General features: G+C 47.0%; 5 protein-coding genes across 5 annotated transcripts; 4 read left to right on the forward strand and 1 right to left on the reverse strand.

Moving 5' to 3' along the window:
- Positions 1–670: 670 nt before the first annotated feature.
- GLAREA_12409 (Mannose-binding lectin) lies at positions 671–3741 on the forward strand (the record flags this gene model as incomplete). The annotated part of the gene is made up of 4 exons (XM_008083191.1): positions 671–1063; positions 1111–2839; positions 2894–3020; positions 3462–3741. The coding sequence occupies 4 exons, from the start codon at positions 671–673 to the stop codon at positions 3739–3741; spliced, it is 2529 nt and encodes an 842-aa protein (XP_008081382.1).
- A 28-nt stretch (positions 3742–3769) lies between these two features.
- Positions 3770–4685, forward strand: GLAREA_12410 (uncharacterized protein; the record flags this gene model as incomplete). The annotated part of the gene is made up of 4 exons (XM_008083192.1): positions 3770–3821; positions 3882–3977; positions 4033–4226; positions 4317–4685. 4 exons carry the CDS (start codon positions 3770–3772, stop codon positions 4683–4685), a joined length of 711 nt encoding a protein of 236 aa, XP_008081383.1.
- Positions 4686–5779: 1094 nt separating this feature from the next.
- GLAREA_12411 (Translation protein) lies at positions 5780–6691 on the reverse strand (the record flags this gene model as incomplete). Its single annotated transcript, XM_008083193.1, has 6 exons — positions 5780–6119; positions 6172–6187; positions 6240–6285; positions 6340–6440; positions 6495–6545; positions 6601–6691. The coding sequence occupies 6 exons, from the start codon at positions 6689–6691 to the stop codon at positions 5780–5782; spliced, it is 645 nt and encodes a 214-aa protein (XP_008081384.1).
- A 435-nt stretch (positions 6692–7126) lies between these two features.
- GLAREA_12412 (Class II aaRS and biotin synthetase) lies at positions 7127–9533 on the forward strand (the record flags this gene model as incomplete). The annotated part of the gene is made up of 2 exons (XM_008083194.1): positions 7127–9293; positions 9346–9533. 2 exons carry the CDS (start codon positions 7127–7129, stop codon positions 9531–9533), a joined length of 2355 nt encoding a protein of 784 aa, XP_008081385.1.
- Positions 9534–11161: 1628 nt separating this feature from the next.
- Positions 11162–13926, forward strand: GLAREA_12413 (PH; the record flags this gene model as incomplete). Its single annotated transcript, XM_008083195.1, has 4 exons — positions 11162–11672; positions 11722–12382; positions 12466–12615; positions 12663–13926. The coding sequence occupies 4 exons, from the start codon at positions 11162–11164 to the stop codon at positions 13924–13926; spliced, it is 2586 nt and encodes an 861-aa protein (XP_008081386.1).
- Between the last annotated feature and the right edge of the window lie 1200 nt (positions 13927–15126).

The raw sequence follows: 15126 nt of genomic DNA on the forward strand, positions 1-15126 counted from the left end.
AGACTCTGGATGATTTAGCAGTACTCTGTTGGTCTGTTAGTCTTGAACAGATGAAACAATGAAAAGAGTAAAGAGTATTCAAGCGCAAGCAAGTATCGCAACAATCTCTTTGTACCTGGATGCCGCCAACTCTATCCTCCCGAGGCCTGCCTCCAATCTCAATCCGCAGCCCACGAGCCAACTTTTGCGCATGTTCCCCCACCGAAAACCAAATGCCATGCTGAATCCTGGGCCTCGCGGGCCTGTAACCTTGCACGGTCGTCATCACGGTGCTTGGTTGAACCAGGGTTGATCCTCCATGGTCCCACCTGCCGGCGTAGATTTCACCACCAAGACTCCAAGACCTACTGCAAGGTGGTGAAGAGAATCGACGGACTCGAACTCTACCGCCCAGTCTCTTCTCTCTTTCTCCTCCCCGTCCTTCCGATGCAGGACAATCCCTTCATCAATCAATCAATCACAGCGGATTCTGGTCAAAATCAATCACTCACTCACTCACTCGCTGAATCACTCACGCTCGTTTATCCGTCTCCTCGTGCAATTCATTCCACTGGTCTCCGTCGCCCTTTACCTCTTACGTCGTTCGTGTTTCCCCGCCAGATCCTTCCCAATTGCCTCACGTCGATCTTGCAACCTTTCTTCTGTCCGACCGACATGATCTTGTAGTGCAATGGCACCCTCCTTTCTCAAAGAAATCCGTCGTCGTTCCAAGTCGAGCTTTAGAACGGATAGAAGCACAGATTCCAGCTTGGGAGGAAGCGGCTCCAATGGTTCCGCCGGCACAATCAATAAATCCTCATCGACGTTGAGCTCTACTTATGGAGGAAGCTCGCCGCCCACGCCAGCTCTTACGAGCTCCATGTCCGCTGGTAATCTGCAGAAGCTCAACAACAACGTTCCTCCTGTCCCACCAATCCGGCCGTCGGTAAACACGTCCGCAAGTAACAGATACAGTGTTCAAAGTGTGCCCGGCATGTCAGGACTAGGCTCCCCGTCACCCAAATCCACCCTTCCTGCTTCTCTATTTGCGCCTCGGATATTGTCGATATCTGACAATTCATGGGTAAGCGTTAAATGTACCTTCCTTCCTACATTGCTAACCAATCGCAGGTGTATCAAAAAGTTCTCTCGATATATGGCACAATTGCAGACCCCGCGACCCAAGCGCTGGAAGGGAGTTTGACAGTGAGCCGGCTTGACGACAGCTTCCCTCCTACATATTGGCCTGTTTCCGATTCTCATTTCAAAGCACTAATATATCTCACTGCTGGCCCTAACAAACTACGATTCGATTTCACCTCTCCAAAGCTTGCCAACAGCAACACCTCTAACCCTATACACTCATCTTACCTCACTCTTCACATGTTACCCCCGCAATGTTCTCCTCCACTTCAATTAGTTATCCTTCTAGGAAAAGATTCGCCAGGAACCTTCGACGCTGTTCCAGCGCGTATAGAGACGGAGGGCAATGGGTTGGAAACTGCTATTAAAAAGTTTAGGATGGCCGCATACTTATGGCAAGCTTTCACCGCGGAACAGATGTACCGCAACAAATTAGGACGAAGGGTTTTCCGGATGGAAGAAGAGTGGACAACAGGCACGTCGAATCTACGAGACCAGGAAAACAACACAATGAGGAGTGAAGCCAAGATACACGTCGTCAGATGCGACAAAACAGTTGCGGAATTGCGGGACCTCGACATCGCTCAACAAAATCCTAATGCTAAAAACCAAGGCAAGTTGTTTGATATAGCCTCAGAAGCCGTGCGAAATCACTTTAGGTCATTGCCAGGACAGAAACAGTATGTATCCGTACTTCTTCTGGATGCTCATTGGGACAAGGGAGCAAACATGATTACTGGTCACGCTGCGCTTGGTGGTGGGGGAGGAGATTTGCAACTAGCAATATTCGGGTCACAAGCTTTACAAAGTTATCCATCTTGCATTGAAGAGGTAGTTCCAGCATTCTCGGACCGCACGCCTACCGATACCAACTATGTTGCGAATGATTGTAACGAATCCGGGAGCAATTGGGAGGCGGCCAACATTGGAATTGGTGCCCATATGCATGAGACTGGTCACTTGTTTGGGTGTCCTCACACTGAGAGTGGCATCATGCTTCGCGACTATGTTACGCTCAACCGTTCCTTCACCACTCGAGAACCTTATTCTACCCGCACGAAGTCGAAAGGCAGTTTAGTGTTGCCCAAAGATGAATGCGCATGGCATCGCTTGGATTGCTTAAGATTCAAAGCACATCCTTGTTTTGCATTGCCAACAGACCCACCAAGAATAGCAGACGATTCCGTCCAGGCGTGGCCGGTTGATAACGGAAACGTTATTGTTACTGCGGCGTCAGGTGTATCATTTATGGAAATTTACACTCCTGGAGATGACGTATGCCACTATTGGCAGGAGTTTGGTGACGGAAATGGAAATGGACCAATTCAGAAGCAAATTCTTTTGACTGAGCAGGACTTGCGTTCTCGAGTACCAGAGGAAAAGAGAAAGTCAAAGTTGAAACTTTCTATCAAGTCCATCACAGGCGGCAGTCATGAAATTGAGGACTATAACCAGCTAGCCTCTAAAGCATCAAAACTCAAGCTCTCGAACGGTCAGATGGCGTTCAGAAGCAGCAAGCTTGGCCTTTCTCAAATGAATGGATCGACCCCACAAGACGTTGTTTTGGACAGTGTAGTCAAACAAAACAAACTACTCACGCAAGTGAAATTGTACAGTGGTTTTGCTCTTGATGGCATAGAGTTTATCTACGAGGATTCTACGACTCAGCTGTTTGGAAAAAGAGGTGGGCAACCAGGTGGAAGTGATTTCTTTTTAGGTATGTTCTACAAATTGTTACCCTGTGTCCTCTTCTTGTACTAACAAGTTCTAGATACCCGCAGAGGAGAGTATATTACAGGTTTCTATGTTCGAAGCGGATTTTGGATTGATGGAATTGCAATCATGACGAGTCTTGGCAGAAAATCTGCCGTGTATGGAAATCCGAATGGTGGTTCTGGGTGAGTTCTCGAGTTTGTTCATTTTGTTGGATCTGTGCTAACCATATGCAGTCATACATTAATACCTCCGAGAGGTTATAGCATAGCAGGCGTTACAGGTTCATGCGCGGATTGGCTAGACGGATTTGGAATCCTTCTTACCCGGTGATAACGGCCATTGCTTGAGTTGGGGATTGGAATCGTATGGGCATTTCAGAAGGTATTGGCATACTTGTATAAATTCAAACATTGGGATATGGTATTGGGTCATTCTGGGGGAACTGCATAATACACCCCCAAATAGATAGAAGGTGGCTTTTAATGATTGTCCTTAATAGTAAGTAGCATATCAACAGGATGGATTAGCATATGGCCTGGCTTAACATGTAATATGAAGGTTGGGTCTTGTTAGGAAGAATATTATCCAACTTCATAAAACTGACTCATTTCACTTCATGACAGGTCAACTGAATGGTCAATTGAAGCCACAAAATATCATACCCTCCAAAGCCTGTTTACTTCAGCAAAGCTTGAATCAGCGCTTGCATTCCACTCACCCCTGCATTTTCGTGGCGGGGATCCTAAGCGAAAGAGCACCTTCAACGTCATGAGCGCAGGCTGGCGAAAATCCAAGGTCTCGAGCTTCTCGCGACATCAAACTACCTACCACGCTACCTCTCTTATTCTTTACCAACCGCCAACAGAAGCTCTACCACAATACACCATCGAGTCTAGTCCCTAAGCTTTACTATTTTAAGAGCCTCACGAACATGTCGAAACGAACGAGTTCTAATGTCGTCTCCAAGGCGAAGAGCGAGCCTAGTATGTTGTTTACCGCCCATTCTGTTGGAGGTAGCAGAGACTAACATGCTGGATGCGTAGATGTCGAAGAACAGAAACAGATGCTCGCGGATGACACGAGACATTTCAGTATGATCCGCATGCTGCATCTCGCGGATTTGATTACCGAGTTGAATGGTTGGTGCTATCCTCCATCTCCTTTCCTGTGCAGTGGTTAATGTAAGATGATTAGGCTTCTGCGGTGTCATGTCCATCTTCTCATCCATGAGATACTGTCTCGGTCCCCCATCCGCAACGGCGAATCTGTGGGCCGCGCTGGCGTTTATGCCGTTTGGATTATTTTTCGATTTTATGGATGGCAAGGTTGCGAGGTGGAGGAAGAAGAGTAGTCTTATGGGACAGGAGTTGGATTCGTTGGCGGATTTGGTATGTACCATCCAATCTCATCACCTCTGTAATCATCGCGGAGGATGATGTAGAAAACGATAGTTGAGATCTATGCTAATGTATCATTAGGTCTCCTTCGGCGTCTCCCCCGCCGCCGCCGCCTTCGCAATCGGCATCCGCACTCCCCTCGACCACCTCTTCCTCACATTCTTCGTGCTCTGCGGCCTCACGCGTCTGGCGCGTTTCAACATCACCGTCGCCAACGTCCCCAAAGACGCCACGGGCAAATCCAAGTACTTTGAGGGCACGCCGATCCCTACCTCGCTCAGTATTGCAGGGCTAATGGGGTATTGGGTTTCCAAAGGATGGATTGGTGATAATATCCCAATGGGTGTGGTGGGCCAGGGAACGATTTTCGAGTTCCATCCTGTGGTGGGACTGTTTGTGCTTTGGGGCGCGATGATGTGTAGTAAGAGTATTCATATTCCTAAGCCTTAGGTTGGGAGAGGAGGGATGGGGGTTGAAGGGGAGTGGGTGTTTGAGTTGCGATTTGCGTTGAGGTTGTGCGAGGAGACGGTTGATACACTATGAGCGTGGTTTTGAGATTGGGTTGAGGTTTAGCTGGAGTTTAGTATGAAGCACACTTCTCTGCATACCTTGTGTCTTTGAGTCTCGGACGTCCATCATCCTCTGAACGAATTTCAAATCTCTGAGTGCATATGTTCAGTCCCTAACCTGTCTTTTTTACTATCCTAGACTCTGGGCTGTAAAGACCCAATTCCTCCAAGACACAATGACAGAGTCCTATTTTGCCGTATAGTTTATCTACCCATTGCTTCTTTGTAAATGAAGTACAAGGCGACATGTAAGATAGTCTCAATTAATCGACTTGATACACTCTTGATTCATCGTAAGTGAGATAATACCTCGTCAACCATAAATGCCTCCTAATACTCATCCCCCGAAAATAGCTAACTTATGACCAATCACTACATCTCTCGCTTGATCGACATTGAGATACCTTACACAATCTAACTTCTCTTGATTTTGTTTAATTTAACATACTGTTCTGGTTGCCCGGCTGGATAGTGCGTTTTCTTCGTAGATAATTGTTTCTTGGTTTGGATTTACTTGTTTGCAAGGGTTTGGTTGATGGGGGTTTGAGGGATTGTTTTTGCTGGGGTGGGTTGTGTGTCTGGAGTATGGATGGGTGTGTACGAGGAGGTGGTTTGGTTTGGTGTGGTGTGGTGTGTGATGAGGAGGGGATTGGGGATGCGGTTATGGCAGAATACGTGTTCAATAGAGTAGATTCTGGTGTTTCCTCAAACTGGAGTTTGCCGTCCAAAGATGCGTGTAAACTCTAGTTTGAGATCCTACGGCCAACAACTACAGCTGGATGTTCGGTGTTTGTAGTTGATTAGCCTAGGAAGCTAGAGTTCAGTAAGTCAAAAAAGCAGTGCTGTAATCCTTTTATATATCCTTTTATTGAGTATAAACCCTCAGAAGCCATCCTGACATAATAAGAAACATGCCGTTCAAATAACCATAACGCCCACAATTTACATAACCACCCACATGTCACACGATCATCTCTAACCTCGTCCCCTCGAGAACCCCCCACCTCTTCCACCTCCTCGTCCCCTAGGCGTAAACCCACTACCACCCCTCGAAAACCCGCCTCCACCTCTGGAACCCCCTCGTCCTCCAGCACTGAATCCCCCACGTCCCCTAGGCGCACCGCGACCTCCGCCTCGTCCACCACGCATGGGCGCTCCTCGTCCACCTCTGGCTCCACCTGCGCGCTTGGGTTTTGGTGCTCCGGGTGGTGGTTTTGGTTTTGGGAGGAACTTTTCGAGAGGGAGGAGCTTGTCGCCGCCGATGTAGAATTTGTCGCCGGAGGCGAAGGAGGTGGCTTGGATGCCTTCTGAGGGTCTGGATATTGTGTTAGGGTGGTAATATGGGAGAGGAGTTGGGGAGGGGTTACTTGATTGTGAAATAAACTGCGAATGAATTAGCTTTTGAGGCATAGAAGGGTGTAGTTGTGAGACTTACCTTGGTTTATAGGACCCAGAATCTCGTCGACTTTGCCAATTGCAGTCTATTTCGCATTAGCAACCAAATTCCCCTTTCCGCAAATTCGAAGCCAACGAACCTTATTCTCAAGATATATCGGAGCATTGAAATACGGAATCTTAGTATTCACAGACTCGCACACAATCTCTCCCTCACACGCATGCAAGAACGTTCCCATTTCTACCCACCATCAGCCTCAGTTCAATCGCCTCGCACAAAATTCGCTACACATACCATGAACAGCATCCGGCGGTCCATTATCTCGTTGCTGGAACCCTCCACGTCCTAGAAATCGCCGAATTAGCCAATTGCGACAATACATGCAGCGCACAAAATGTACCTCCACGACCGCCAAATCCTCCACCGCCTCTACCTCCGCCGCCGAAATTGGCGCCTGTGCCGCGTCCTCTGGGGGCGCCTCGGAATGACATTGTGGTGTTGTGGTTGTTTGCTGGAATTATTTTTTTTCGTTAATTTTTGGGCAGAGCTTGAAATTTTGAGGGAGCTTGGGATTGGGGGTGTGGTGCTGGCCTATCGGAGGGGAGATCGGAGGGGCTACGGGGGTGTGATGAGGAGAGGCCGAGGGGATGGGATGGTACTTTTTCGGGTTCTAGGAGTTGAACATGTGCTAGATTTGATATTAGATAAACTCCTTGAACTGAAATTCAATTCATGAATTTTTACAGATCGGTTTAGAACCTTTTGATACTGTTGTTCTCATTTGCTTCTTCCACACTTTCCCTGTCGTTTAACTTCTGCCCATCACTGACTCACCGCCCGAGTCACAAAACACAACACCCCGCCAAATACTTACTCTCCAAACACCCACATTAACACTCTCGCAAAACAATACGAAAACCGCAATCATGGATAAAGCACAAAAAGCCGTCGATTCTGTAGTCGACGGCGTCAAGAAAGTCGCCATTGGCGAAAAGAAGCAGAAACCCAAGAAGGAAAAAGGAGGGGATGGTGGGGCAGATGCTGGACCTTTGGAGATGAAGCCACAACCGCAATTCCTCGCAGACCGATTGGAATTGTTCAACAAGCTAAAGGCGAAATATGATGCGGAGATTGCGGCGAAACCGAGAGAGTCGATTCAAATTACGCTGGGGGATGGGAGTGTCAAGGTTGGGACGTCGTGGGAAACTACACCGGCGGATATTGCAAAGGGGATTTCGAATAGTTTGTTCAAGCGAAGTGTGGTTGCGCAGTTGAATGGCGATTCAGCGCAATTGTGGGATCTGGAACGCCCGCTTGAAGCGAGTTGTAAGCTTGAGTTGCTTACGTTTGATGATCCTGAGGGGAAGAAGGTGTTTTGGCATTCGAGTGCTCATATTTTGGGAGAGGCTTCGGAGAGGAGATTTGGGTGTAGTTTGTGTATTGGTCCACCTATCTCGGATGGATTCTACTACGAGATGGGCTTGCCAAACGGAGGTGCTGTTGCTCAGTCGGATTGGAAGCCATTGGAGACTTTGGTGAGTCAGATTGTTAAGGAGAAGCAACCTTTCGAACGACTTGTTCTTTCCAAGGAGGACCTTTTGGAGATGTTCAGTTACAACAAGTATAAGCAACATATCATCAAGGACAAGATCAAGGATGGAGAATTCACGACTGTATACCGGAATGGACCTCTGATCGATTTATGTCGAGGTCCTCATGTGCCAAATACTGGTCGTATCGAGACATTTGCTATCATGAAGAACTCTGCTTCTTATTTTCTTGGTAATAAGGACAATGATTCCCTGCAGCGCATTTATGGTGTCTCGTTTCCGGATAAGAAGCAGATGGCTGAGCACAAGAAGTTCTTGGAAGAGGCTGCGAAGCGAGATCATCGCAAGATTGGTCGAGATCAAGAATTGTTCTTCTTCCACGATCTCTCACCTGGTTCGGCCATGTGGCTTCCTCACGGAACTCGTATCTACAACACACTTCAAACATTCCTTCGAGAGGAGTACTGGAAGCGAGGTTACAATGAGGTTATTTCCCCAAATATGTACAATTCAGAATTGTGGAAGACATCTGGTCATTGGGATCATTACAAAGATGATATGTTCACATTTGGTGTTGAGAAGGACACATTTGCGCTCAAGCCAATGAACTGTCCTGGTCATTGTCTCATGTTTGATCACCGCGAGCGGAGTCACAGAGAATTGCCATGGAGGGTTGCCGATTTTGGTGTTCTTCATCGAAATGAAGCTTCTGGTGCTTTGTCAGGTTTGACAAGAGTGCGTCGATTCCAGCAGGATGATGCCCATATTTTCTGCAGAGAAGATCAGATCAAGGATGAGATTACAGAGCTTTTCGACTTCCTCAACACTGTCTACGGTCTGTTTGGATTTACCTTCAAGATGAAGCTCTCCACAAGACCAGAAAAGTTTTTGGGAAAGATTGAGACTTGGAATATGGCTGAAGACAAACTTCGAGCAGCCTTGGATGAGTATTGTGCTAAAGGTGGTGCGCCTTGGGAACTGAATGAGGGTGATGGAGCTTTCTATGGTCCAAAGATTGATATTACCATTTCTGATTGTCTGAGAAGAGATTGGCAGTGTGCCACCATCCAGCTTGATTTTCAACTTCCTCAGAACTTTGGGTTGGAGTACATGACGTCCGAAATGGTAGTCAAACCAAAAGAGGATGCCGATGCTGCTGCGGCAAAAGCCAAGGCAGAGGAAGCTGAAAAGGAAAAGGCTAAGAAGGCGGCTACATCGGAAGTGCCAGGCGCAAAGAAAGAGCGCGTATACAAACCACTTACTCCAGGATGTGCTCGCCCTGTTATGATTCACCGAGCTATTGCTGGTAGTATCGAACGTTTCACAGCCATTCTTTGTGAACACTTTGGTGGAAAGTGGCCCTTCTGGTTGAGTCCACGCCAAATTTTGATTGTCCCGGTTGGTGTCGGCTTTTATGAGTATGCGCAAGAGGTGCAGACCATCTTCAAGAAGCAGAATATGTTTGTGGATATCGACCTCAGCGGCAATACTCTGCAGAAGAAGATTCGTACAGGACAATTGTCTCAATATAACTTTATTTTCGGTAAGTTGTGTTGTAATTCCTACGCATTTAGAGAAAGCTAATGTTTTGGCAGTGGTTGGTGATGCAGAGATGAAGGGGAGAGAAGTCAACGTCCGAAATCGGGATGATACCTCAAGTCAAGATAGAGGAAAGCCTGTGGCGTTGCAAGAGGCTATTGAGAAGCTTGTTGCTCTCCGGGACGAGAGAAGATCGGATAACCCGTTCCCTGGTGATGCGAAAGCCGAGGCGCCAAAAGCTTGAGAAACGAGATTTAGGAAGAGTGATAGTTCGGCATGAATTCTGTGATGATTATGAATACCTGGTATTTCTGAACCACGTGTGAAGGATATGTGTGTTGCTCATGATATCAATGAATGACATTCATGAAAGTAGTCACAAATAAAAGCATTAAACCTTCAGCCAGCTGTGTAGAACATGTGTTGCTGACTGAAGGAATTTGAGGATCTGTCATAACTCTAATGTAGAGGGGTTCCGTCTTCAGTCATTTGGTATTGATCTCGTGATCTGATGTGAGATGTGAACATATTCCTGTGGTTTCAAACTCTTATTACTCTCTGAAGTCAGTAATAATATATCCATCTTATTACTAGTCCCCGATCTCTCCCCACAATTTCATTAGGAAGATTTGCGACGGGAGATCTGCGCGGCTTCTCCATGAAGGATCCTGACGTCGTGTCGCCCGTGCATGTGCCGCTGAAGCCGATGGAGAACTAATGATGTTCGGATGCGCGATTGTTATTGGGCGATGTATCGTGATCAGAGTGTTGGTCTGTTGGCTCTTTTCGGCCAAGAATCGTAGGAAGATTGGCAAAGCTGGAATCATCGATGTTGAATTGTTGAATTTCAAGGTCTGGCATGTACCGATATACATGCAGTACGGGCGTTGCTGCTTGACTACGATACGATTCAAACTACTGTACTGTGGATGGTTGGTAGTGGCGGTTTAGCGTCGCAGGAACAGGAATTGGGGATGAAGCCGAAGCCGAAATGCCTCACGATATGTACTTGAGATGTGTAACAGCTTTTGAATGTGGCAGAGAATTGAGAAGCCTAGCTACATCCAATGTGAGTGATAAAAGCGTCGTCACCAGCAACGGCAAATGCACCATGATTCATCCCGCAACCTCGATTCCCGTATGTAGAAATATTGAGGATATAAAATGAGCATCGACACACCTAACCCCGGTCTGGCTGAAGAGTGCGCCAAAAGCGACGAGTCTTTGTGGCTTTCTGCGGGGCTGAAGCCGCTTGTGACGACTGCAATTGGACGTCCTACGTCATTAATCACAAGGAAAGAGGAGGTCACCCCCCAAAAGCAGCTTGAGCAATCAAATCAGTCCTCTCTCCTCCCCATCCAGCTCATCCGCCGATTCCTTGGCGGCCCAGCCCAATGGAGTAGTGGGAGTTAATCGCAATTACACACGCAACTAGTAACATACCACCGCTGCCGCACTTTTCTCCTCATCGTCAGTTCGTTGTCTTACTTCTCTTTTATTTACACATCCCCGAGAGAGTTGTGTTGTAAACAAGGCTTTGTCTGTTGCTTTGTGCCGTACGCGAAGTTACTCTAGGTATCCTCTGTGAGACCTCGAATCACCATAATCGACTACGTCAACCACGTCAAGCTCGCGCATTCACCGCCGACTGCGAAGCAGATTGCGCATCTGAGATCACTACAACACGATCCAAGTTTCAGTACTATTTATTCACACTTCTGGCAGAAGCTGAACGGTACGTTATTCTGCACCTCTCATGCGGTTTCCGACAATCAATGCTCCCCCCAGCTCCTTGAAACAATCCGCTCACGGTTGCAGCCGAGACCACACACTGACTGTGACGTATCGACATCAGACCCCTAATCCTTCATCATGGCGTCTCTTGACCCAAACCATAATATACCTACGCCATCCCAGTCCCATATCGAGCGAGGCTACGGAGCAGGCAACGCGCAACGATCACATCTCGAGCCAAATAACAACGTCGCAGCAGCGGATTTCGGCAGTGCGCCCCCTCACGAAACCTCACCGCTCGCACAGTCTACAATCGCGCAAATGAACGCCGGTCGCTTTAACGAGGAGTGGGATGCGAGCCAGAGAGGGAGCTCGATTATAGATGGGCCATTACAGCGATCTGGTTCTGGCATGTCGCAAGGCGAGACCCTTATTCCCTCAAGAGGAGGGACTTTGAAGAAGAAGGCGTCGATGAAGAGGACGGGTTCTTTGAAGAGATCGAGCAGTCGGAGAAGCTCGAGAGCGGGTAGTGTACGAAGCCTGGCGCTTCATTCTACCTCGGGTGAAATGGATGAAGCTCATAGCGCATTCTATTCTCCTGTACCAACATCTGGAAACCCTACAGAGATTCTCGCAAACAGATTTCAGTGTAAGTTTGTAATGCTCGATCCCAATTCCATAACTAACATCGTGGACAGCATGGCGCAAAGTCTTGAAAGACCTCATCACTTACTTCCGAGAGATCCAAGCTTCCTACGAGCACCGATCGAAAGCTATGCTGAAGATCTCTAATGTGATCAACAATACCGCAGCACCTCCTTCATTTCTCCAATCCGGTGGAATTGACGATGCGCTCCAGATCTTACGTGGATATCACAAGACTTCAATTGGCGAAGCCAACAAGTCCAAGGATATTGAGAACGATGTTATTCTAGCATTGGTTGGGCTTCGAAGTGATCTGAGCCAAAAGATCAAGGAGATTAAAAGTTTGTCAGGGGATTTCAAGAACTCTGTTGATAAGGAGATGGAATCTACACGGAAGGCTGTTAACAATCTTCAAGAAGGCTTGGGTCAGGCAGATGCTGATCCAGCACAAGTGACTGGCAAGCAGGATCCATACCTCCTAAAGCTTGCCGCGGATCGTCAGGTCGAGAAACAGATAGATGAGGAGAATTATCTTCATCAAGCTTATCTCAATCTCGAGGCGTCAGGTCGCGAGTTGGAATCGATTGTGGTTGGAGAAATTCAAAAATCATATAACGCTTATGCTGGAATCTTGAAGCGCGAAGCTGATGGCGCATATAATACCGTCGAGGAGCTTCGCACTGGTCCGATTGCTATGCCAAAGGATCACGAGTGGTGAGTTTCACTGCTAATGCGTTTACACATCGTTATACACTTCAGTCGCAGTTGTTTCAAGAATCAGGCTAACAATTATTCAGGAATCAATTCGTCTCCAATGATGAACATTTTGTAGACCCAAAAATACCTATCCGAGAACCTCAAAATATATATTATCCTGGTAGAGACAATTCGTTGGCACAAGCTATCCGCGAGGGCTTGCTTGAGCGCAAGAGTAAATATCTTAAGAGGTATGCTGGTTTCCTGCCTGACGCAAACAACACTAACATGAAATCAGTTACACTCCGGGCTGGTATGTCCTTTCTCCTACTCATCTTCATGAGTTCAAGTCTGCGGACAAGACACAAGCTCCTATCATGTCTCTCTACCTTCCAGAGCAAAAGTTGGGTTCAAATTCCTCTCAAGGCGCATCATCAAACAAATTCATGCTCAAAGGTCGTCAAACTGGAACCATGCACCGTGGACATTCTTGGGTATTTAGGGCCGAATCTTACGAAACCATGTTGAGTTGGGTTGAAGATATTCGCACTCTCACCGAAAAATCCCCACAAGAACGAAACGCATTTGTACGACAACACGCTCGAAGCATCAGCGGTGTATCTCAAAAAGCAGCATCGGTCAGTAGTGATGGAAATATGGATGAAGAAGATGAAGAACCGTTCTCTACGGCTGCCTCAGCTGTAGTCGCGCCGGATCCAAAACATGATGGGCCTAGGCGTCCCCAAGGTGGGCGATTCCCTAGTGACCTCCAAGTCAACGCACAACGCGGCTTACAAGCTCCTCTCTCGCCATCTAGTGGAAGTTCCGGTTATGGAGAACAAGATCGAAGCGTAATCGCAGCCGCCGGCAACCTTCCGGGTCAAGGGTATGGCGATAGTCAAGGAGATGAAATATCTCACGGAGAACAGGTTCATCAAGCGGCGATGAAAGACGGCGTTAATCCTTATACTTATCAACCTATTAGCACCGAACATCTAAACAACTACGCCGATCATTCTCCATCTGCCGCTCCTATTGTTGCTGCTGGTATCGGTGGTGCTGCAGTCAGCGCTGTTGGTTTAGAAGCATACCATGACCGCGATCATGCATCCGACGAGGCGGTTCTCGAAGAGCATTCTCGCCAACAAGCAGCGGCACAAGCCGCTCAGGAAGCTTCCATGATCGCTTCTCCCGACGTAGCAATTCTCTCCCATCAATCCCAAACCCACAACCACGACGACCAAACTGCTAACGACTCCGTCACCGCCGCACCTAACACCCAGACCTCCTCAGACCCAGCCTACGACATGTCCGGCGGCCGCAGCCAGAGCGATCTCATCACCGCCAACTCTCTAGCCGCAGACGCCAACGGCGAAAACCCCATCAAAACACTACTTAATCCACTCACGAATGATTCGCCAATGAGACCGTCCCTCGCAGCCGGTCAGAATCATCAGAGTGTAGCTAGTATCAGTCAACTCCACGTCCCTGGCGAGTTTCCTAGAGCGAGCGACGCGAGTGGGAAACCGGGTGTGGTTGGGAATTCTCAGTTGCCTGTTTGAATGGTCAAGAGAGTAGAATTTCTTTTTTGACTTGAAGGGTGGTTTGGGGGCTTGTAACATTATGAGGGTTATGGGAGGGATACTTTTTTCTTTGAGTTCTTGGGATGGTATGGGTGGAGAGGAGTGGAAGGGAGTGGAGGGGAAGAGGAAATGTTTATAGGGTAAATTGCTATGCTATGGCTTGGGAGTTTTCCTGGGGTGAGGCGTGTTGATTGATGTGAGAGGGAGTGTAGTGTATTTTAGGTAGATGTATCTATCTTTAACATATCTGATGACCTTTTGGGTAATTCTGTTTCTGATGCGTGATCTGGTTTGTTGGTTTGGTTAGAGTGAGATTGTGAAGGTTTTGGTGTTTGATATTGGTGTATTGACGTGGATTGTAAGAGGATATTTGGTGGATGATGGTATGGTTTGTAGATAGATTTGATGGGATTTGATGGACAGTTACTCACTCACTCACTTACTAAGAAACCCGTATATCGTGTGTTAAATTCCAAGATATCTAAATAGTACGTAGTATTTTATTATTAGCTCAGGGAAGGGAATAAGCTGTCTACCACTTATCCTTACATTACAAGTACTTCCTTAAACTCTACCCTCTCATTCTACTTCCTTTTATATAGACATCCTATACTTTCCCTCCTACTACCTTAATTACACCCAACTAATAACAACCTTAACACTGATAAACCCACTCCATCCCATCCCACCCCATCCATTCCATCCCATCCCATTCTCTCGCAAAACCATCCTTAGATACTCTTGTTCTCAACCCTACACCCTAGAGCAAAGAGTAACGTTAATTAATCCTCTGTCTATTATAGGTAAGTATGTTTTTCTCGTCTAGCTTAATTATAATTAAATATAGGGCTTATGAATTTCATCGGTAGGGGAAAGAGGGGAGAATGATTTATTTAGGTATAGTTCTTTGTGTAAAAGGACTTCTTTTTATAATACATTTTATAGTTTTCTAATATAATCTTATAGTAGCTAGATATATCACTGAATTACACCTCATCCATGTCACTAAATACAAAAGTCACGAACTTCAAACAAGTCTTCTAAAGTTCGCATTACTTCCCCTCGCTGTTACTTTCCCTCATTGTTACTTTCGCTGGCTCAATCATCCGCTGCCTCTTATGTATCCAACTACAATCAACATCATAGACGCATTGCTTAGAAAAGATAGCTTATTTAACA

Source organism: Glarea lozoyensis (genome assembly GCF_000409485.1).
Source record: "Glarea lozoyensis ATCC 20868 chromosome Unknown GLAREA18, whole genome shotgun sequence".
Taxonomy (NCBI): domain Eukaryota; kingdom Fungi; phylum Ascomycota; class Leotiomycetes; order Helotiales; family Helotiaceae; genus Glarea; species Glarea lozoyensis.